At 43.4% G+C, this 22,047-nt stretch overlaps 5 protein-coding genes and 1 non-coding gene across 18 annotated transcripts, besides 2 other annotated features; 3 read left to right on the top strand and 3 right to left on the bottom strand.

Moving 5' to 3' along the window:
- Positions 1 to 144: 144 nt before the first annotated feature.
- Positions 145 to 3,891, top strand: SAK (Sak kinase). Its single transcript, NM_141067.3, has 7 exons — positions 145 to 316; positions 376 to 471; positions 525 to 1,293; positions 1,359 to 1,812; positions 1,873 to 2,389; positions 2,447 to 2,596; positions 2,679 to 3,891. Exons 1-7 carry the CDS (start codon positions 281 to 283, stop codon positions 2,964 to 2,966), a joined length of 2,310 nt encoding a protein of 769 aa, NP_649324.1. The 5' UTR covers positions 145 to 280; the 3' UTR covers positions 2,967 to 3,891.
- Positions 3,283 to 8,180, bottom strand: M6. Of its 6 annotated transcripts, NM_001275237.1 has the most exons (6): positions 7,765 to 8,180; positions 7,087 to 7,282; positions 5,752 to 5,964; positions 4,782 to 4,941; positions 4,419 to 4,723; positions 3,283 to 4,362 (listed from the first exon to the last, which is right to left on the bottom strand). In NM_001275237.1, the coding sequence occupies exons 2-6, from the start codon at positions 7,235 to 7,237 to the stop codon at positions 4,085 to 4,087; spliced, it is 1,107 nt and encodes a 368-aa protein (NP_001262166.1). In that variant the 5' UTR covers positions 7,238 to 7,282; positions 7,765 to 8,180; the 3' UTR covers positions 3,283 to 4,084. The 6 variants fall into 6 exon arrangements, with proteins under 6 accessions (NP_001262166.1, NP_001262165.1, NP_649323.2 ...); NM_001275236.1 differs by lacking the exon at positions 5,752 to 5,964; NM_141066.3 differs by lacking the exon at positions 7,087 to 7,282.
- A 313-nt stretch (positions 8,181 to 8,493) lies between these two features.
- On the top strand, positions 8,494 to 18,483 carry Glg1 (Golgi complex-localized glycoprotein 1). 2 transcript variants are annotated; one of them, NM_176385.2, is made up of 6 exons: positions 8,494 to 9,604; positions 9,807 to 11,016; positions 11,093 to 11,478; positions 11,673 to 12,041; positions 15,105 to 15,474; positions 17,540 to 18,483. In NM_176385.2, the coding sequence occupies exons 1-6, from the start codon at positions 8,906 to 8,908 to the stop codon at positions 17,815 to 17,817; spliced, it is 3,312 nt and encodes a 1,103-aa protein (NP_788563.1). In that variant the 5' UTR covers positions 8,494 to 8,905; the 3' UTR covers positions 17,818 to 18,483. The 2 variants fall into 2 exon arrangements, with proteins under 2 accessions (NP_788563.1, NP_001262163.1); NM_001275234.1 differs by having other exon boundaries at positions 11,093 to 11,490.
- On the bottom strand, positions 12,073 to 14,611 carry Est-Q (Esterase Q). The gene is made up of 5 exons (NM_141064.3): positions 14,310 to 14,611; positions 13,723 to 13,866; positions 12,917 to 13,568; positions 12,669 to 12,859; positions 12,073 to 12,610 (listed from the first exon to the last, which is right to left on the bottom strand). Exons 1-5 carry the CDS (start codon positions 14,565 to 14,567, stop codon positions 12,176 to 12,178), a joined length of 1,680 nt encoding a protein of 559 aa, NP_649321.1. The 5' UTR covers positions 14,568 to 14,611; the 3' UTR covers positions 12,073 to 12,175.
- Positions 14,786 to 17,140: a mobile genetic element.
- Positions 14,872 to 14,986: a mobile genetic element.
- On the bottom strand, positions 17,202 to 19,639 carry asRNA:CR43933 (antisense RNA:CR43933). 2 transcript variants are annotated; one of them, NR_125034.1, is made up of 2 exons: positions 19,011 to 19,639; positions 17,202 to 17,801 (listed from the first exon to the last, which is right to left on the bottom strand). The 2 variants fall into 2 exon arrangements; NR_125035.1 differs by lacking the exon at positions 19,011 to 19,639 and adding an exon at positions 18,438 to 18,495.
- Positions 18,538 to 22,013, top strand: Hr78 (Hormone-receptor-like in 78). 6 transcript variants are annotated; one of them, NM_079479.5, is made up of 5 exons: positions 18,538 to 18,741; positions 19,125 to 19,212; positions 19,291 to 19,605; positions 20,164 to 20,433; positions 20,552 to 22,013. In NM_079479.5, exons 2-5 carry the CDS (start codon positions 19,173 to 19,175, stop codon positions 21,724 to 21,726), a joined length of 1,800 nt encoding a protein of 599 aa, NP_524203.2. In that variant the 5' UTR covers positions 18,538 to 18,741; positions 19,125 to 19,172; the 3' UTR covers positions 21,727 to 22,013. The 6 variants fall into 6 exon arrangements, with proteins under 6 accessions (NP_524203.2, NP_996137.1, NP_730636.1 ...); NM_206415.3 differs by having other exon boundaries at positions 19,291 to 19,611; NM_168907.3 differs by having other exon boundaries at positions 19,155 to 19,212; positions 19,291 to 19,611; positions 20,552 to 21,964.
- The last annotated feature ends 34 nt before the right edge of the window (positions 22,014 to 22,047 follow it).

Below are 22,047 nucleotides of genomic sequence, written 5' to 3'. Positions count from 1 at the left end.
TAAAAATAATTTTTAATGATTAATATCATAATTTTGTGAAATATTCTTTAAACAAGAAATAAATTGTATTGGAGTAACAAATTCGCAAATATATTGGTGATAGTGCAGCCCTCATTAGTGCTGGCTAATGATCTTCACTAATGTGGCATTAAAATTTCCCAACACTAACGGTGGCGTTTAAATTTTGTTCGGCTTGTTTGTTTATATGGCTTTAGTTTTTTGATAAATAACAACAAGACATTCCAAGTGGCTCAGTAAGTCTACAGAAAAAAGGCTAGCTATGTTATCCAATCGGGCGTTTGGAGAAACAATTGAGGTGGGTGTGCTGGAAGGCGGCAGTCGGACGGAGTTTTTAAGCGCTGTTTGTCTTTGCAGGACTATGAAGTACAGCACTTGCTGGGTAAAGGTGGTTTTGCGACCGTCTACAAGGCGCGGTGCCTGCACACTCACCAGGATGTGGCCATAAAGATGGTAAGTACTGCTATAGTGTTGGTTAAAGGTATTACTCACAAACTGGCTTTCAGATCGATAAAAAACTAATCCAGGGCACTGGACTCACTAACCGCGTTCGCCAGGAAGTGGAAATCCACTCCCGCCTGAAGCATCCCTCTGTGCTTCAGCTGTACACTTTCTTTCAGGACGCCAACTATGTGTATTTGGTGCTCGAGCTGGCCCATAATGGGGAGCTTCATCGCTATATGAACCACATCGCCAGACCCTTCACAGAGACGGAAGCTGCTTCCATTCTGAAGCAGGTGGTGGCGGGACTTTTGTACCTGCACTCCCACAACATCATGCACCGCGACATTTCGCTGTCCAACCTACTGCTTAGCAGGGAAATGCACGTCAAGATAGCCGATTTTGGACTGGCCACCCAATTAAAGCGACCTGATGAGCGCCATATGACCATGTGTGGAACTCCGAACTATATTTCGCCTGAGGTGGTATCGCGAACGTCTCACGGACTGCCCGCGGACGTCTGGAGCGTTGGATGCATGCTGTACACCCTGCTGGTTGGACGCCCGCCCTTCGAAACCGATGCAGTGCAGTCAACCCTTAACAAAGTTGTGATGTCCGAGTACATTATGCCGGCTCACTTGTCTTACGAGGCGCAGGACCTGATAAACAAATTATTAAAAAAGCTCCCGCACGAACGAATTACCCTGGAGGCTGTTCTCTGCCATCCCTTTATGTTGAAATGCTCAAATGGTGGACACTCTGCGCCGGGAGCGTTGAATGTGTTCAGCCAGAGTATGGAAAGTGGCGATAGTGGAATCATAACATTTGCTAGCAGTAATTATTCAGGAATTTACAATGTACATTTGCTAGTAGAATCTCACTCTATTTATCTGTTGTAGGTGACTCCCGGAATTCCCAGCAAATTCGATCTGTGGAAAACTCAGGACCACAACAAGTGCTTCCTCAAATACGGGAGGAATTTAAGCAAGTCCATCATAAATTGCCTTATGAACAGACAGGTTTATTTGGGCAAGCTTCAACTGGCTTGGCAGAGCCAAATTGGCCAGGAGCTGCTAAGTCCTCAGCGTTCTGCATGGAGGCGGGCAATGTACCCAATTCCAAACAGGCATCTCTTAAGGAAGATCGCATTTCGGTGCCACCATTGAATACTAAAAGACTGCTTCCGACGCGTTATAAGACGAAGAATGCTATAATGAGTATTTTGCGCAATGGAGAGGTAGTTCTCGAGTTTCTTAAGTTTCGGCCAACCTATAATGAAGATCGCATTAATGATATTTGTCGCATATCGGATGACGGACAGCGAATCATAATTTATCAACCAGATCCTGGGCGGTAAGTGATGTGCTACCTTGAAAATCAAAGACATATCTTTAATATTTTCTTACATTTCAGTGGCTTACCAGTGAGAGAGCAGCCACCAGATCTTCAAATACCAAGCGGAGATTGTGTATATAACTACGATAATTTGCCCAGCAAGCACTGGAAAAAATACATATACGGAGCTCGATTTGTAGGGCTGGTAAAAAGCAAAACACCAAAAGTCACATACTTCAGTACTCTAGGCAAATGCCAATTGATGGAGACAATGACCGACTTTGAGATTCGTTTCTACTCGGGAGCTAAGCTACTAAAGACGCCGTCCGAGGGGCTAAAGGTCTACGATCGAAATGGAATGTTGCTCTCGGATTATTCCTGTTCGGAGTCACGATCCCTAATAGAGCACGGAAACGAGTGTTTCACCCACTGTGTCAACATCAGTAATGCCTTGGAAGTAGCTCAGACGAAAGATAATTCGTGTTTTCCAGTCACAATCGGACGAAGACCTATAACAGATGTACAACCCGCTCAGAGATTGGATGGCCTACGAGATACCACCAATATTGCGTTTTCCACACCAAAATCTAATCAGGTACGTGTACATATATATCGAATAATGTGCAGACTGTGACATGCATTTATCCTACAGGGCTCAATAAACTTTTCCTTAAGCACTATTTCGTCGACTCGAAATACTTCAGATTTTGGAACCAACTGCTCTAGGTCCAACATGCTAGCCGCCCATCAAAATATACCCATCAAACGCATAAACGTTCCTGAAATCGGAATAGCTACTGAGGTAATGCTCAATTGTACCTTTATTTTATTTAATTGTACCTTTATTTTACATATGGATTCTGATCTCCATTTCGCCATTCTAGCTCTCCCATGGAGTTGTCCAAGTGCAATTTTATGATGGATCCGTGGTCTCTGTTATTCCGAGCATGCAAGGTGGTGGTATAACCTATACCCAACCCAACGGAACTTCAACCCACTTCGGCAAGGGCGACGACTTGCCATTCCCGGTCAGAGATAGAGTCGGTCAGATACCAAACATTCAGTTAAAGTTGAAGACAGCTCCATTGCTGGGAAGCGGCAGGAAAACTGACTACAACAATGCAATGACTCCCAAAACGACAACGCCTTATTATAATCGCATGCTTCTTTAATTGAATCAAAACTTAATTCCAAAATAGTTTTTTAAGTTTGAACAAATGTACTTGTATTGTAAATTAAGGGTAAATATATTTTTTACGTTTTCCCCGTGCTTATCAAAATAATTGACACAAAAATTATTCAATGTAACTATGCTTTCTTTTGTAAGTTTTAAAAGAGTATAAAGGAAGAAAACAAAAACTGATTGGTTTCTTTGTATTTGTAATTCAATAATTTGCGAATCCTTGTCCATTTGCAAGTAAAATTAATGAGTATGGGCCTACGTTCAAATTTCAATTCCAGTTTCGAACACACACAGCTATGATATTTGCTTTACCTCAAGTTCTTTATTTGATTTTCAAAAGTTTATACTTTTTGTATAAGTGTGAGGTTAGAAAATTTTAGTATAAAATATATTATTGTTACGTACGTTTATATATTAAATACGAGATAAATAAATTTATACTTTTATACTTAGTAAAATCTTTAGACTAACATTGCCTTACTAAACTGATGCTACCGCATTTACAAATTACTACGGCAGGATTCGTATTGCTTCAAAGTTGTAGATGCAATAGTGAAATATACACATTAAAAGTAATTTCTTGTACAGATTTTAAAGACAATCATGCACGGATGGATTACACTATGTAATAATAATAAGTGGCGATTAACTATCCGTATATTAATAAAATGCATTCGGCAATTCAGAAGAATCAATTTGAGCATAAGCACCTGACTATTGTGTTGGCATGGATTTATTGATTGCAATGTAATAAAAAACGCAAAAATAATAAATGTAAACTAACTTAAGTCAATGGACGGAAGAAAAAAGTCAGTGGAACAGTACAGTAGATAAGAAGCATAATTTCAGTGTAACATTTGATTTGGCAGTTTAAACATGGTGCAACTGCTCAACTAATAAAACGATAAACAGTCAAAGCGACCAACTCATTAAATGAACTAGCAAAACTGAAAACTCAACATAAATCTTAGGTCTAAATGAAAAATCTAAACTATAGCATGTTGGGTTTCGTTGGAAGGTGGTTCACTGTTCGTTGTATTGTGCGTAAATCGCTCAAAGAGCGCTAGACTTGTCCTTAAGCTCAAACTGAATCTTCTGAAATATGTCCTAGAAGCGATCCTTCGAGGTGGCACTGTACTCCAGCTCGTTCAGGTTCTGGATCTCCTGTAGCTCCTGGAACTTTTCGTGGTCCCGAATGTGGGCGTAGTTAGCAGACAGGCACATCAGGTAGTGGACCAGACTGAGCAGCACCAAAAGGGTGGACAGAGTGGCCAATATAAACATCACCTCGGCGTTCTCAACACCGTCTTTGCAGAATGCCTTTATCTCGTACTTTTCGCAGACCTTCATGTCCTCCAGTTTCGTGTTTGGCGGGAACATAAAATCTGTGGGATCGAAGTAGTATTAGATGGCTTATCTTTATGTATATTCAAGGGCTTACGGAATTGCGTCAGATCAATGCAGCTTTGAGAGTGCTCAACACTGGTGCACATGTTCCAGAACATGGTGTAGATGAAGGTAACCACTACCAGGAAACAAAGGATCAGACTCCACACAAAGTTTAGCAGGTAGGTTATCCCCATAAGGACGGCGCACGAGATTCGCCCACCCACTCGCGACCGCCACGCCCGGTAAACCTTGTATCTGGTGGCTCCGGTGGCCAGAAATCCGACGAACAGGATCATAAATCCGAGGGCGGCCATGCCCGCTCCAATTATTACGAAAATCATTTGCACAGCTTCGATCCTAAAGGGATCAGATGGTTAGAGTAAATCGCGTTTGTTAGTCCTGATAAAGTACTTACCATATCAGGCGTAGGTGGAAAACCTGGTCAACCATTATAACGGTGAGAGAGGCTCCTCGGTACATGGTGAAGCAGAAGATTCCTACTCCCAGGAGACACATCAGAGTGGCTATCAGGGTGGCGTAGGGAATACGCGCCATGCAGGATTGGCAGCATTCTCCTAAAAACATTTTTAGGAAAAATAATATCAATAAACTTTTGAATGCAATGTTAAAGTAGTTGTGTGTCTACGAAGTAAAGAAATGTTAATTTCCAAATGAAAGGTGAGGTGAAATACTACTAATGTACATATATACATATATACATATGTGAAAATTGAAAAATACAAAGACTTCGTTTGAAGACATTCTTAATTACATTACCAATGAAAGCCTTTGTATTTTAATATCTCTCTTCAAGTCATTAAAAGTTCTATAAAGCTATGGAAGACTTCAGAATACAAATTTTGGTTTGGCTAATTCAAAAATAAATAAGCGGAAGCCATCGCTTCGTAACAATTTGATTCAAGACTTGATAAAGACATGATAATGGGATACCTTTATAAAATTATCGATCACAGTAATCTAAAATATTATTATCAGTTTAATTATCAAACCGGAAGAACTATAAAAGGCTGACGTTTTCTTTCAGCATTGTGTTTTCATTTAACTTTGAAAAATGTTGTAACTATGCAATTAAGCCTAGGGAGTGTTATAATAGAGCTAAAGAGTTACGAGCATAGAATGCGTTATGAAAAGAGTGGGAAAGCGAGTTATAAACATATGTGCATGGTACACTAAAGATGAATACACACAAACTGAAAAAGACAGTGATAAGATAACAGGTGAACCCGCGACTGGTGCTTTCAGGCTGTCCAGTGAATCACGTAAGGGGAAACAAGCACAAGGTGTACACACAATTGGAATTCGGTGAGGGTGGGATCAATTAATTGCCCTGCGGGCTCCGAGGTGTCCCGGATTCCGGGTCGTACCTTCGCCTCCGCGCTCCGTGTACCTGTCCAAGGAGTGATCCGAGCGGTACGAGTTGCGCCGACGGTTCTGGATGGTCGGGTTATACGGATTTCCGTTGTAGGCGCGCGTCAGGACTCCGCCGTCGTCCTCAAAGTTCGTCTCGAGCAGGATCTCCTCGCGGGGATCCCGGATGCGATCGCGGTTGTTCCCCTTGCCCGGCATACTGCACAACGCTTTATGGAGTCGAAGTCGGAATTTATACAAAGACCTTAGTTACGGAACGTAGCTGGAGCTGAAGTTGGGCTAGCCCAAGCTAAACGGCACACAGTGAATCACACGCACACCGACGACGTCACCCAATCAAGAGGCCTCCCAATAATTATAATTAGGGTTTATAGCAATAACCACCGAGCAACGAATGACACTCTAGTAGAAAAGAAAGAAGACTGAAATCCAAAAACTCACAATGTCGATGTTGAGTGGGGGGTTCTCACTTTTCCAAAAGAGAGTTACGGATATAACCACGAAGAGCGCAGCGCTCTCTTGCAAAATCTTGTTACACTGACAGAAAACATGTAGCCGTGGCATGAGTATAAGGTGGATATTTCGCGCTCTAAAAATTCGTAGCATTGCGAATGAAATTTAACTTTGATCTATTTGAGCTATTTTAAGGTTTAAGGAACAATGTACAATGTATATCCCATTTTTAGATAAATAAACTGATCAATTTAGAAAATGAATGGTTAAGTTAAGATTACTCAAGCAGATTCTTGTTGCGCCTGTAGCGCACACTTTTGAAATAGGTTTTAATTTAATTATTTGTCCTGTCAATTTCTATTGATATTCCAAAAGAAACTAGCAAAAAACTAGCAAGCCCACAATTGCACCATATTTATTTCTGTGCACGAGTGCCTGTTGCTGTAATTAACGAGACAATTGGTTCGAACTTGTGGGTAAAAGTTCACTGCTTCGGTTAGGTCAAAAAGTCACACTAACAAGGGAAATGCGATAACCTTATAGGCATACTTCACCACACACCTATACATTTATGCCAATCTGAAGACCCATCCTTGTAAAACGCCTTCTTTACCATTTATAGTAAACCTTCCTTTGTGGTTGATTCAATTAAGAATACCCATCTACCATAAAGTAGCAGATATAAAACCGCACTTCATATTTTCGAACCCGTTTCTTTTGATTGTAACTAAGCTAATTATGTGCTTAGTGGCAACTTAATGTCGGACTAAGACAGGCGGGACAACGACCTCAAAAGAAGCATCCGAATTACATCCTGCCAGAGAAGCGAGTGAAGAGCCTGCGCCTTTTAAATGCATCCGCCTTTGAGAGATTCTTACCGGAAGTCCCGCGGTGTCTGTGCCAGACGGAATGCAATTCGAGTGTAGACTGCCACCGGGGCTTTGGACCACATGCCTTACTCCAGATGCCAAATGCGGGGTGCCAATGACACCAAGACAGAGGCCCACGCTCGGCATTGGAGCAAAACATGAATTCCGGCTGCGTGCAATGACTCTTTGCGAATTAAGTGAGCGGCTGCCGGAGCGTAAATATAATAGTTAGGAAAGAGTTTTGTCATAAAAAAATAAACTTACTAGTGTCACTTATATTTTGGAAAATAATGTTATTTTACTTGATGTGTAACAGAAATGTAAGCAGCCGTTTGTTATGCAAAATGCTGTCTGGAGTGCAAGGCTCCATCAAATGGAAAATGGGCGCGAAAAGTTTCGTTTTTGTATATACTAAATCTACACATATGTAAAACCCAAAACCCATTCATACTTTTTTCAGTAGCCTCTTCAAATTTCTAACCAAAACAATGACTGCCATCGTTAGAGCACAAGAGTACGTCAAAAACAATACTTATTTGAATAACTTTCACACGTAACATAGATGTGTGTCCAATTGGAAAAAGGGAAATATAAAATAGATAATCAATCCCCAGTGGCTTACAGCTTAGTCAAAATGTAAATCTAAACTTTGAACCACTCGTAGCCAGAAGGTGTTGGCCAACTTACCCATTGTGAATGGTTACCAGTCTCCGAAATGAAGTTATATCATTTAAGTGTTTCCAACTGGCAATGCAAGTGGCTCTGCACTGCAATTTGTTAGTTGCGTTGGAATTTCTAAAGCCTTTTGCATATGCTTGTATGTATACACAAACACACAAATACCTCGCTCTACTTGGTAAACTCGAAACAAGTTTCAAGGTGTGAGCTTGACAGTGGAGGAGGGGAAATTAAACTCGCGCTTAAGCCGTTCTATTTGCACTTAGATGCTATTCAATTGCGATCGAAGACAAAACCACAGGTGGTTAACTAATTCAGCTTAATTTTGTCCGCCAGCACGCAATTATTATCCTAGGCCAGCGAAGCAGCCAACTGAATTCGCTCAAAAACAAATAGTATCTACACAATAACGAGCGTATCGAAGTGCTGAAGATACATTTATCGGTGGTACTATCGATGTTTCGGTATATTATTTTAAAACTGGTCACAATTCAATTGAATTTACTAAATTCTTACGTTATTTTTTGTGAATTAAAATACAAACTAATTCTACAGCGATCAAAATCAGGTAGCAACAAGTTAAAAAGTTGATATTGTTATGGGAGACCTTCTGTGGAATATATCTAAATATATAATTCGAACTAGGTACTTACCAACCCCTTTTGCTCCGACCCTGTCTAGTCGAAAATCTATCTCCAGCTTAATCTTCGGCTATCGATAGATCTCGGTGCAGCCGATAGTTCTAGCCATCTTCTATCGCCTGTTGGTCGTCGGTGAATTTATTGCGAATAGAAACTAAGCTAGCACTATAGATGCCGCATTAGCAGCATTCCAGGCTGTGCCAGTACTTGGATCACATATTAAGCAGCCAGAAAAGCCGTACAAGAGATGACCAGGACGTGAGACCGGCGAACCGGCCCACCATTTTCCACGTACTTGTTGTTGTTGCTCGGCACTGCACATTGAGACCCGACGGAATATACATATGTTTTCTGGTCAAAAAAAGAGCACCGAATCGCTGTGACGACTGCACAAGTAGCTGCTTCTTTACATACGCAATTCGCCGGTGGAGTTGGTTTCGATGATCGGTCACTGAGACCGCTGTCCAGAAGATTGGTCGTCCAGACAGACAGAAGAGCCATCCGCGAACATGCTACACGTCCTGTTTTCCGTTCTCCTCATGGCCACGGCCAACACGGCCGCGGACACCCTCCAGCGCAGCCGGCGAGTAGCAATCGACGTGGATAACGCAAAAGACATGCACAGCATTATCGACTTGGCCGAGTGCCAGGATCTAAAGAAACTCTGCGCGCACCACAAGTCCACCGACAATCTGTCCATGCTGGAGTGCGCCCTGACATTCAGCTCTAGCCAGTTGATGGATCTCCCGGAGGGTTGCCAGAACGCTCTGTGGATGCAGCAGCGCCAGTTGCAGTTGCCCGCTTGGTTAGAGAGCACTTTCCTGCCCGCTTATTGTCCCGCCGAGCGGCCCAAGCTGGAGAGCTGCCTGAACGCAGTGCACCTGTGGAGCTGCCTGGAGCAGCAGCGATTAAAGCTACTGCAGAACAACGCCTGCCATCAGCACCTTCGAAGGGCCTACGAGTCCTTGGGGCAGGACTACAGCGCCGTAGACGAGTTCTACACCGCCTGCGGACCACTCGTGGAGGAAAACAAGTGTGGCCGACTGAATGTCGACCACCTGCCTTCCGTGCTGTCGCAGCTGACAACGGTTCAATGCCTACAGGAGAGTGCCACCAAGACCGGCATCGAGCCAGTTTGCCAGGCAGCCATCAATTCTATTGAGCTCTTTCGCGTCTGCCAGGAGGATTTTTCGTCCTTTTGCTCGCAGGTGAGTGGGATTCAAAAGGCAACCATATGTTTTTGAGCTAGTCTTTTGAATTAACTATGCTTAGAGCTAGGAAAAAAAGACATGCCACGAGGGTCATTAGTTGAAAGGCAATGTGAATCATATTTTGATTTGTCTCACTATAAAGCGCTGCAGATAAGATTAGCGTGAATGAAAAATAATTTAAAAAATGTTTTTGTTTCAGGAAAAGTCCGGCACTGCTGCCGGGTACAAGTGCCTCGTGCGGCACAAGAACCACCCCTCCATGTCTTCCCAGTGCTCCGCACGAATCACTTTGAGGGACCAGCAAATAGGCCGCGACTACCGCGTGTCCCACGGTCTGGCTAAGGCCTGTAAGGACGACATTAAGTTGTACCACTGCCGGCGCGGCGTCTCTGAAGACAAGCACGTGCGGTTGGCTCAGATCCTGCTATGCCTGGAATCAGTGTCCAAAAACGGGACTAAACTGGCGCCCCCTTGTCTCACGGAGTTAACAGATCACCGCCGCATGCTGATGACCGACTACCAGCTGTCACCGGAGCTACTCAACGACTGTGCGGATGACATACCCAAGTTCTGTCCGGACGAGCACAAGGCGCAGCTGGTGAATGGCATGACAAGTACAGGTGGCGAGATCATCCACTGCCTGTTAGAGCACGTTAAGGCTAGGCGTCCGCAAAGACGGGTGACGGCACAATGTCAGCGAGGACTGGAGACACTGATTAAGGCCAGCGATGCTGGAGAGGATTGGCGAGTCGATCCGGTGCTTAGACGCGCATGCAAACCAGTGGTGGATGTGGTCTGCAGGGATGTGCAGGGCGGTGAAGCACGAGTCATGGGTTGTTTGATGGAGCACATTGGCACTCCGGTTATGCTGCCCGATTGCGAGCAGGCCCTTCTCATTATTGAGTATTTCGTTGCCAGAGATTTCAAGTTGGATCCCCAGCTGTACAAACACTGCCGCGATGACGCTGTGAAGTACTGCCGTGCAAAGAAGCAATGGGATGATGCGCAGAACATACAAATGGATCCGGAAAGGGGACCCATGATCCTGCCCTGCCTACATCGCATGGCCTTCAGCGAGGACGAGCACCAAACTTTGAGGAAGGACTGTTTTCAGGAGGTGAAGCGAGTGATGAGACAACGCGCAATATCCATGGACTTGATTCCTGAGGTAGAGGATTACTGTTTGAACGATCTTTCTGCGTTCTGCGCGGACTGCACAGAGAAGGGAAGTGAAATGGAGTGTCTGCAAAAGAACATGGACCAACTGCAGCCGGAGTGCAAGACAGTTGTGGTCAAGTATACGGAGGAGGAGGCAGCCCACGTCGAGCTCAACCCCGTCATAATGAACGTTTGCGGAGAGGCCATGCAGCAGCACTGCTCGGCGATCCTCAAAAGCGGAAAAGACAATGGTAATAAAAATATAGATTTAAAACGCCTAACAATACCCAATTTTGGCACTCAAATATGTATTCTAATCGATTCCAGGCGACATGATGGACTGTCTTATAGCGCACAAGAACGACGCAGATCTGCGCAAGGATCTCCGCTGTCGGGCTGCCATCGAGCACTTCCAGATCATTTCGCTAAAGAGCTTCCACTTCACTACAAAGTTCAAGGAGGCGTGCCGTCCGTATGTCCAGCGCTTTTGCTCCTCCAGTGCCACCAAAAACGAAGTGGTAGCTTGCCTCAGTGAGGTCATGCGCAACGACACAATCAAGGCGCAGCGTCACCAGATCCCCAAGGAGTGCCGCCACCAGGTGAAGGCACAACTCTACCAGCAGCGCGAGAGCATTCAACTGGACCCCAAGCTGGCCAACGCCTGTAAGCGTGAACTGGAGCAATTCTGCGAGGAGGAAAAGGGGCCCGGTCAGGTGAATGAAAAAGCAAGTTTTTCTAACTCATCCTTAACCACTAATACGCTTAAACAAAACCGATGTTAACTTAGTGAAAGAATGAAATGGGAAATATGTGGCGATGAAAATTAGCTTCAGGCACTCGAAGTTCACATCACAAACAAAATTTAATCAATATTACATACCAACTTCTATGTTTACTATCCTTGCAGGCTCTGGAGTGCCTTATAAGAAAGACCCATAGTTTGGGGAAGCCGTGTCATCATGCGATCTTCATGGTAAAGAAGTCTGAGTTGGGCGACAGTGGCACCGACTATACGCTTCTCACCACGTGCAAGGAAATGATCTACAAGTTCTGCCCCAGCACGGATTCGTCAAAACTACTGGACTGCCTCAAGACGTACAAGGATGACACGCAGTTCGACCAGCGGTGTCACCTGGTGGTTGTTAATCGCATGATCGAGCAAAACACCGACTTTCGATTCAATCCCTCACTGCAAAGCGCCTGTGGAAAGAACATCGATCGGTATTGCTCCAACATTGTGGCCAGCGCTTTGCCTAATGAGGAACTAAACGGAAAGGTGAGTGAAATGTCTACTGGTATTCTATTTTGTTTACTAAGCTAAAAAACGTTTGCTTTAATTTAAAATGTAACATTAATTTGTTATTGAAACAATAATTTACACTTCCTTGATTGTATGTCGAATGGTGGCTATTAAAACTCCATGTCTTCTCGCTGTAGTCTTCCATTGTCAGGATCGTCAATAGCGGCAGTTAAAGTGTCCAACAAATCGTCGCCCTTAGTTACTTCCAAATTAAGTTTGTTATACGGACCACTTGCGCTACTTAGCGGACTAAGATTTCTGGGAACACCTTCGATGGCAAATGAAGTCCACACATCGACCATTTTCTGAGACATCTGAGTGTCCTGCCCCTCCAGGGGATGCGTGGCGAAGAGGTAGATGTTGTCGTTCGAGTGATGCACTCCTCCATTGAAGGGATAGTGCGAGTTGCCGAACTCATATCCAAATCGAGTGTATGTTCCCTCGTACTCAAAACTGTAGACGTAAACTGGCGTGGACCGTTGCTGGGTGTACATTTTGGTAGCCAGAGTTATTACCGGGGACTTCATGAAGATGTTCGTAGTGAGCTGTAGGAAATTTACAAATTTAAACTTTCTGTTTTTGCTGAGCTTTTCTCGAACTTACATCGAAGTACGAGGACACTGCTGCACTATGATCATGACTGTTAAGCGCCTGAGGCTTAAAGAGCAACCGATTTAATATGTTATCCGTGAGTCCCGATGTGTCATTGACCAGATCATTGATACCCTGGGAAAACTGACGGACACTTAATGAACTCACATTGGCCACCTTTGCAGCCAGCGCATCATAATAGCCTAGAACATTTATTAAATTTATTATATTTTGAAGACCTTTTTAATGGTTTTACTCACTTGCTAGCACAAAGGAACCATCGTGTTGAGTGAATCCTGTCAGAATAGGAATCTGTCTGCGATAGCTTTTCACCAGCTCACTGGGCTGTTGTGGGAGGATGCCGTGAAGGTCTCCAACAATCGGCGAAAAGGATTCTGAGGCCGTGGCCTTTAGAATGTCTATAACTTTCGCTTTTTGAATACACTTCACAAGCTGATCGTGTTGCTCACAGCCAGAACATCCCAACTGAATACAGATACGTCTAGATTGTGCCTTCGGATCCTTGTTGATTGCCCAGCTGGCGAAGATCGAACCTGACTGCACAATCGCTCTCTTGAACATATTGTCGCCGGTTTTGGGACTCAGCAGCAAGGAACTGGCTACTCCAGCGCCGGCACTCTGCCCAAAAATGGTAACCTTCTGAGGGTCACCGCCAAAGCTACTTATGTGCATTTGCACCCAGTCGAGGGCCATAAGGATATCGGCTATGGGCGCATTGCCGGGCAGCTCTTCCGTGTAGGTCGATAGCCAGCCGAGGGCTCCGACTCGGTACTGAGGTACAACTAGGACAACATCCTTTTCCAGAAGGTAGTTCGGTGGGTGGTCCTCGGAGGAGCCATTGTAAAAGCCGCCGCCGTAGATATAAAACATTACAGGCTGGCTAGCAGAAAGCTACAATGGATATATTTCATTAGACTCTTTTCGTACCATTATGACCATTTCACAACGAATCAATTGGAAAGCTCTAATATCAATTGGAACCCAATTAGCCCTTTGTCCATCTGATTTTGGATCATTATGATTAGTACGACTATTTTTGACTCACATTTTTAGTGTATACCGACAGAGTGAGGCAATCTTCGAGTTCCGCATCAGACATCTGACTATCTAGATTTGTTATCACCGGGCAGCGTTGTCCAAAGTTCAGTGCGTTGAGGGTGCCTGTCCATGGTGAGCGCGCCACAGGTGGCTATACGCGAAATAGAGAAAAGAAAGCATTTGCACTTCGTCATACACCAGCTTATCAGTAAAAGTCAATATAATTCGATTATTTAGAAAGATAAGTTGGCTTCCAAAGAGGTATACCCTCACCACAGTAACATTGCTTAGACAATTTTTTCTAGCTTCATCTTATTGATGAATCTATACATTGTACAGGGTAAGGGCATTTAAACCTTGCATTGTTTTTATTTAAAACCTGTTTCTAGACTTTTAGTAGTATTTTGATTTGACTGCTCTTGAACTTATATAGTTCAAACCTTCATTTGACAATGAATAACATTCTCCCCCGCAAGCATATTTTTGATCGAGTACGAACTAATGGATTAATTTGGTTTGAGCTAGAATAATTGTGACCTTGAAGTAATACTTTAGTTTTTGCAGTGTCATTTTTACACAAATGAGATCGTTTACCCGAAAACGTAGTTCCTCTATTGGTGGTTCGGCAAAGGGGATGCCCCGAAACTGCATAAAGGCTCGATCCGTCCAGGCTGTGTAGGCATAGTTGCCAAGAACCGTCCCCTGGCCATTATACAGTTCCACTGTCACCGTAGCTGTTTCGGACGCATCGGCACCCTGGCCGCCGGTGAGGAATATCACAAGAAAGGCGGTTAGCCCAGCGGTTAAAACCCCGCACAGCGTCAGCATCACGTATACGCCGCGTCTACGCATCAGACCTGACTGATTCGACTTCGAACGAGGACTGGATCGAGAATGAAACGTCGCTGGAGGCTAACGAATTGCCGGCTAATATGAAAGGCAGTGAGATTTTAGTTGTTTTCTTTTTACTTTTGTAATCTCTAATCACATGTGCTTCCTTATCTCCGCTGAAAACCTTTCAATTGAATATAATTTAACGAGTCAAAACATTCTGATACCTGTTACTCGTATATTATAAAGGTATACTCAAAGACACTAGAAGAATTATTCTAGGGTCTTTGGTATACTGGACTTGTTAAAAAGTATAAAACAAGTTTGAACGCTGTGATCTCGGAATCTATAAAAGTAGATTATGAATGCAGAAGTTTATTTTAGGACGTCGCCACGCCCACTCTAGTGCCCCCAGATCGTGGAAAGCTCTCACGCCCACAATACACACAAATGTCTATTGTCAACTTATAGATTTCATAGATTTTAATTTATTAATTTATTTGACAAAAATTGATCTTTTATTTTTTCAATTATTTATTTTGCTTCAATGTTTTTTAGGTGATTCACTGTCTAAAAGACAAGTTCCGCCAATCTGCGCTGGACGAACCATGTGCGAAGGAGATGATCAAGATCCTGCAGGAGCAGGCTCTCAACTACAAGTTAAACCCCCTGCTGCAGGTGTTCTGCAAGTCGGAGATCCAGGAACTGTGCAAGGCAAATGTGGATTCCGACGAGCACGGCCAGCTGGCGGAGTGCTTGAAGACGGCCTTCCTGCAGAAGCAGATCATCAACCGGCAGTGCCAGATGGAGGTGGCCACTCTGATCGCCGAAGCCAAGGCAGACATTCACGTTGATCCCATTCTTGAAACGGCGTGCACGGTCGATCTGCTGAGATACTGTTCCAAAGTGGCAGCTGGCAATGGACGCAGTGAGTTAAAATAATATACGACATATTAGTTAGTTCCCCATTGAACAGAAAGTTGATAGTTATTCTTAGCATCCAAGGGCGTCGCCAGGCCAAAGACACTAGAATAACAAGATGCGTAACGGCCATACATTGGTTTGGCACTATGCAGCCACTTTTTTGGTGACGGCCAAAATTACTCTCTTTCGGCTCACTCCCGCTGAGAGCGTAAGAAATCTAAAAATATAATTTGCTTGCTTGTGTGAGTAAAAACAAGAGACGAGAACGCGTATAAGTGTGCGTGTTGTGCTAGAAGACGATTTTCGGGCCGAAATCAATTCTGATCGAAGAAACGAATTTACATTGTACATATTAGGGTAGTTTTTGCCAATTTCCTAGCAATATGATAAAATAAAAAAAATTTAAAAAATTCGCGCCCTGACTATTATAATTTTAAAGCTTTTTAAATTTGTTTGTTAAAATCGCCGCTCGAATTAGCTACCGTTTACACATTTATATTTATGTTTAATTCTAATTTGTCTCTCATCTGAAAATTTTTTAAAAGCGAAATATTTTTTTTGAAACACTTTTAATGTTAATGTTACATCATATTAAGTCAAATGATTTAATAAATATACTAAATAATTAAATATGCAATTAAATTAAATTGCAAAAGTAATATCAAAGACAATAGAATTATTCTAGTGTCTTTGCTTTGTTCATATCTTGAGGCACGAAGTGCGGACACAAGCACTCAACAATCATTGCCTTATTAATTTTTCACACGCCGCAAGATGAATACTCTAATGACAAATATTCTTATATAAAGTCATTTTTGAAATATATTTTTGTGATAATATGTACATAGATTTGACTATTTCTAATCTATTTTCAAATAATAATAACGTTAAGGCAATGCAAAACAAGAATTTTTCGCATGGTGCCAATTGATCAAAAATAATATAGATTTAAAGCCAAAGAACTTCTAAGGTGAAGGGCATATTTTGTCAAATTTACAATGCATGTGAATTCGTGTGCACACATACAGATGTCTGCTATCACTTTGTGCGTTGAAAAGAGCTGTTCGCTGTAGCGCTCTTCGCTCTCTCGCTCTCTAACAAAAATTCGAGAGAGCCTGGAGCCACCTCTAGAGCCACGGCCAAAAAATCGTGTGCCAAAAAATCGTATGGCGTTACGCATCTTGTTATTCTAGGGTCTTTGACTCAACAATCATTGCCTTATTAATTTTTCACACGCCGCAAGATGAATACTCTAATGACAAATATTCTTATATAAAGTCATTTTTGAAATTTATTTTTGTGATAATATGTACATAGATTTGACTATTTCTAATCTATTTTCAAATAATAATAACGTTAAGGCAATGCAAAACAAGAATTTTTCGCATGGTGCCAATTGATCAAAAATAATATAGATTTAAAGCCAAAGAACTTCTAAGGTGAAGGGCATATTTTGTCAAATTTACAATGCATGAGCATACGTGTGCACACATAAAGTTGTCTGCTATCACTGTATGCGTAGAAAAGAGCGGTTCGCTGTAGCGCTCTTCGCTCTCTCGCTCTCTAACAAAAATTCGAGAGAGCCTGGAGCCACCTCTAGAGCCACGGCCAAAAAATCGTGTGCCAAAAAATCGTATGGCGTTACGCATCTTGTTATTCTAGGGTCTTTGGCCAGGCCATCAGCCAGGGGGGGCAGATAGTAGAATTCCTCTTCCTACACTGGAAACTCTTAGTGAAAGCACCTATCAAACAGCTTATGTATTTGAAGCAGATCGATATAATTGGAGGCAGATTGACTAAGAGAATAAGAACAGTACATAGTGTAAATAAACAACGGGAAGTTACGTGATAGGCAGCAAATTATGAAATTTCTTGAACATTCCTTTTTGGTGCAGGGGGGTGTGTGTGTGTGTGTGTGTGTGTGTGTGTGTGTGTGTGTGTGTGTGTGTGTGTGTGTGTGTGTGTGTGTGTGTGTGTGTGTGTGTGTGTGTGTGTGTGTGTGTGTGTGTGTGTGTGTGGTTGGTGTGGTTATAAATATAATAATTAATGTTTTTCTCTCTATGTTCTAGAACTTAATTGCTTAAGGACGCTGCTGAAGGATACGCCGAACTCGTTAGAGGCGGACTGCCGAGAAAAGCTGCAGCGACGCATAGAGATGTTCAGGAACGCAGACGACACGTTGGCGCTTCCGCCCGAGGATGTGCAGCAGCTAGTGCAACAAGTCGTCGCCTCTCCGGCGCGGAAATTCTTCCTTGTGATACTAATGAGCGCCACGGGCCTGGTCTTCCTCACCGGCATCTTCCTGGGACGGGCCACCAAACGGGCAATGGGCTTAAAGAATAAATAATTGAAATATTAGACTGTAGTGGCACTGTGTAGGCGGAGTGTGCATGTTTGTGAGCTTGCTGATTTCCATTTCGGCCCATCCATGACCCCATTCCGAAACCCAGAAGTATACTTTCACTCAACCCTGTCTGCCTTTCGATATTTGTGTGAGCAATTTGTGGCTTAGTCGTTTGTAAGACCAAAAAATACGCGAGAAAGGAGAACACAATCAAATATACTAGTTCCATTCTTAGGGCTCTTTTCGTTATAGCTTTTTTGTAACAATTTCACTTGTATATTAAATTGTATTTTTGTAAACAAAAGCCCCTTCTTTTTAACTATATCCACATGGAAGGCATCAACAGATGTTTCTCTTTGGATCAATACCAGAGCGCTAATACGGCAGAGCGCCTAGTTTTGAGTACAAAAGTTAAGTAAAAACTTGGGATAGGCTTATCAATTTAATCAAATAGCCAAGGTAACTCAAAGTATAAAATTTAATATTATGTCCTTGTGGGCTTATGAGAATTAAAATTTGTGTTAATTGATTAAGCTTGACTCTAATTTGTACCCTAGACACGCCTTTGTTATTATTGATATTAGTAATTCTATTATTATCCTTTGTTTTACGTTAAAAATTACAATTTCAACGAACTGTAGCTCTACAGGTGTTTTGGTATATTTGCACAATGAGCTGCCTTTTTTTAGTATATGGGACCGGATGGTATGTTGAAAGAGCCCAACTGCGGTCACACTGCTCGCAAGTGAATTGGAACAAGGAGATTTTATTGCGTTAGAAAAGGTTCAAAATAGGCACAAAGTGCCTGAAAATATCGTAACTGACCGGAAGTAACATAACTTTAACCAAGTGCCTCGAAAAATAGATGTTTTTAAAAGCTCAAGAATGGTGATAACAGACGTCCAATAAGAATTTTCAAAGAGCCAAGTAAGCAAGACCAATTCATTCACATCACAGGCACCCACACAGATGCAGCCAAAACAGGTTCTATTAAAATAGCTCTGGCTACGTTAGCTACAGCTGCGTCCAAAATAGTAGCACTTTTGTTGGCAGCAGCAACGGTGTTTTATATTGCGTAAAATTCAATGATTTATTTTTTGAAAACATCAATATAATATATTATAATACATTTATTATTATTATTATTATTATCTACTATATAAATATATTTTGTGATAGAATTAACCACCTCATACCTCTCTTTTCGGCTCGTAATTCCTTTATTCTAGACACACTCCATATTTATCTCTTCTCTACTTTATATTGCAAGTAAAATTTAAATTACATATGTGAAGATGTTTGGGTTTCAGTTATTTATACAGCCGACGACTATTTTTTAGCCGCCTGCTGTGGCGACAATGGACGGCGTTAAGGTTGAGACGTTCATCAAAAGCGAAGGTGAGTCCAATCACCCGAGCCATGCCACCTTGGAGCCCATTCTAACGCGACTGTTGCCATTGCCCTCTGACCTTGCAGAAAACCGAGCGATGCCCTTGATCGGAGGAGGCAGTGCCTCAGGCGGCACTCCTCTGCCAGGAGGCGGCGTGGGAATGGGAGCCGGAGCATCCGCAACGTTGAGCGTGGAGCTGTGTTTGGTGTGCGGGGACCGCGCCTCCGGGCGGCACTACGGAGCCATAAGCTGCGAAGGCTGCAAGGGATTCTTCAAGCGCTCGATCCGGAAGCAGCTGGGCTACCAGTGTCGCGGGGCTATGAACTGCGAGGTCACCAAGCACCACAGGAATCGGTGCCAGTTCTGTCGACTACAGAAGTGCCTGGCCAGCGGCATGCGAAGTGATTGTAATTTTCGTTTAAGTCGTCGTCTCAAGCTATAACCAATCTCTGGCCTGGCCAGAGTCTACGTGCTCCAGCAGGCTTTAGCAGAATTGCATTGTAGAAATTAGGAGATATCATATATGTAGCATTTAACTCTGACAAGTAATGAAACGTTATCGATTCACAGGAACTCAGTTTCCCAGAGCTTAATCAAGAACTGGTTGGATGATCTCCAATTCGAATTGGACTCAAAGATAAATAGTCTAATCTAGAGAAAGTTCAATTTCAATTGAATTCAATTCAATTTTCGTCTGTGAAGTGCATTTTACACCAAGTAATCACGTGAATCTAATTGCATCCCAGTGTTTGCTTCTGTAACGTGAATATCCACTTCAGTAACTTGCACATCTTAAAACTGCAGCGGCGGAGGCACAAAAGATTCCCAGCCTGCACGAACATTAACCAATTCACCCACTTACTCACCATCACCTCGCTTTGAAAATCATCAAACCGCATCCTCACCTCACTTCTCGCTCTAATTAATTGCCTTCCGTTCTCATCAACTTTTGTTCACAGCTGTGCAGCACGAGAGGAAACCGATTGTGGACAGGAAGGAGGGGATCATCGCTGCTGCCGGTAGCTCATCCACTTCTGGCGGCGGTAATGGCTCGTCCACCTACCTATCCGGCAAGTCCGGCTATCAGCAGGGGCGTGGCAAGGGGCACAGTGTAAAGGCCGAATCCGCGGCCACGCCTCCAGTGCACAGCGCGCCAGCAACGGCCTTCAATTTGAATGAGAATATATTCCCGATGGGTTTGAATTTCGCAGAACTAACGCAGACATTGAGTAAGTTGAACTTTGATTTACATTCTGGTTGGTCATATATACTTAACTGCCATGATTGATCCATATTTAACTTCTTTTAAACGAATTCACCATTAATAATCTCCTATTGACTTTGCAGTGTTCGCTACCCAACAGCAGCAGCAACAACAGCAACAGCATCAACAGAGTGGTAGCTATTCGCCAGATATTCCGAAGGCAGATCCCGAGGATGACGAGGACGACTCAATGGACAACAGCAGCACGCTGTGCTTGCAGTTGCTCGCCAACAGCGCCAGCAACAACAACTCGCAGCACCTGAACTTTAATGCTGGGGAAGTACCCACCGCTCTGCCTACCACCTCGACAATGGGGCTTATTCAGAGTTCGCTGGACATGCGGGTCATCCACAAGGGACTGCAGATCCTGCAGCCCATCCAAAACCAACTGGAGCGAAATGGTAATCTGAGTGTGAAGCCCGAGTGCGATTCAGAGGCGGAGGACAGTGGCACCGAGGATGCCGTAGACGCGGAGCTGGAGCACATGGAACTAGACTTTGAGTGCGGTGGGAACCGAAGCGGTGGAAGCGATTTTGCTATCAATGAGGCGGTCTTTGAACAGGATCTTCTCACCGATGTGCAGTGTGCCTTTCATGTGCAACCGCCGACTTTGGTCCACTCGTATTTAAATATTCATTATGTGTGTGAGACGGGCTCGCGAATCATTTTTCTCACCATCCATACCCTTCGAAAGGTTCCAGTTTTCGAACAATTGGAAGCCCATACACAGGTGAAACTCCTGAGAGGAGTGTGGCCAGCATTAATGGCTATAGCTTTGGCGCAGTGTCAGGGTCAGCTTTCGGTGCCCACCATTATCGGGCAGTTTATTCAAAGCACTCGCCAGCTAGCGGATATCGATAAGATCGAACCGTTGAAGATCTCGAAGATGGCAAATCTCACCAGGACCCTGCACGACTTTGTCCAGGAGCTCCAGTCACTGGATGTTACTGATATGGAGTTTGGCTTGCTGCGTCTGATCTTGCTCTTCAATCCAACGCTCTTGCAGCAGCGCAAGGAGCGGTCGTTGCGAGGCTACGTCCGCAGAGTCCAACTCTACGCTCTGTCAAGTTTGAGAAGGCAGGGTGGCATCGGCGGCGGCGAGGAGCGCTTTAATGTTCTGGTGGCTCGCCTTCTTCCGCTCAGCAGCCTGGACGCAGAGGCCATGGAGGAGCTGTTCTTCGCCAACTTGGTGGGGCAGATGCAGATGGATGCTCTTATTCCGTTCATACTGATGACCAGCAACACCAGTGGACTGTAGGCGGAATTGAGAAGAACAGGGCGCAAGCAGATTCGCTAGACTGCCCAAAAGCAAGACTGAAGATGGACCAAGTGCGGGCAATACATGTAGCAACTAGGCAAATCCCATTAATTATATATTTAATATATACAATATATAGTTTAGGATACAATATTCTAACATAAAACCATGGGTTTATTGTTGTTCACAGATAAAATGGAATCGATTTCCCAATAAAAGCGAATATGTTTTTAAACAGAATGTTTGCATCAGAACTTTGAGATGTATACATTAGATTATTACAACACAACTTTGATCAAATGTTAATCTAATTTTTATTAA

Source organism: Drosophila melanogaster, chromosome 3L (assembly GCF_000001215.4).
Source record: "Drosophila melanogaster chromosome 3L".
Classification (NCBI taxonomy): Eukaryota; Metazoa; Arthropoda; class Insecta; order Diptera; family Drosophilidae; genus Drosophila; species Drosophila melanogaster.
The sequence above is the reverse complement of the archived record's forward strand: the minus strand, read 5'-3'. Positions and strand labels throughout refer to the sequence as shown.

Coding starts and splice junctions, on each gene's coding strand:
- SAK (NM_141067.3), top strand. CDS start 281: ATGTTATCCAATCGGGCGTTTGGAGAAACAATTGAG. Junction 1,294..1,358: donor AATCATAACATTTGCTAGCA/GTAATTATTCAG, acceptor TATCTGTTGTAG/GTGACTCCCGGAATTCCCAG. Junction 1,813..1,872: donor TATCAACCAGATCCTGGGCG/GTAAGTGATGTG, acceptor CTTACATTTCAG/TGGCTTACCAGTGAGAGAGC.
- M6 (NM_001275237.1), bottom strand. CDS start 7,237: ATGTTTTGCTCCAATGCCGAGCGTGGGCCTCTGTCTTGGTGTCATTGG. Junction 5,965..7,086: donor CAGACACCGCGGGACTTCCG/GTAAGAATCTCT, acceptor GACTCCATAAAG/CGTTGTGCAGTATGCCGGGC. Junction 4,942..5,751: donor CACGGAGCGCGGAGGCGAAG/GTACGACCCGGA, acceptor AAATGTTTTTAG/GAGAATGCTGCCAATCCTGC.
- Glg1 (NM_001275234.1), top strand. CDS start 8,906: ATGCTACACGTCCTGTTTTCCGTTCTCCTCATGGCCACGGCCAACACG. Junction 11,017..11,092: donor CAAAAGCGGAAAAGACAATG/GTAATAAAAATA, acceptor AATCGATTCCAG/GCGACATGATGGACTGTCTT. Junction 12,042..15,104: donor ATGAGGAACTAAACGGAAAG/GTGAGTGAAATG, acceptor AATGTTTTTTAG/GTGATTCACTGTCTAAAAGA.
- Est-Q (NM_141064.3), bottom strand. CDS start 14,567: ATGCGTAGACGCGGCGTATACGTGATGCTGACGCTGTGCGGGGTTTTA. Junction 13,569..13,722: donor TGTCGGTATACACTAAAAAT/GTGAGTCAAAAA, acceptor TATCCATTGTAG/CTTTCTGCTAGCCAGCCTGT. Junction 12,611..12,668: donor CAGTGTCCTCGTACTTCGAT/GTAAGTTCGAGA, acceptor AATTTCCTACAG/CTCACTACGAACATCTTCAT.
- Hr78 (NM_206415.3), top strand. CDS start 19,173: ATGGACGGCGTTAAGGTTGAGACGTTCATCAAAAGCGAAG. Junction 19,213..19,290: donor GACGTTCATCAAAAGCGAAG/GTGAGTCCAATC, acceptor CTGACCTTGCAG/AAAACCGAGCGATGCCCTTG. Junction 20,434..20,551: donor AGAACTAACGCAGACATTGA/GTAAGTTGAACT, acceptor TTGACTTTGCAG/TGTTCGCTACCCAACAGCAG.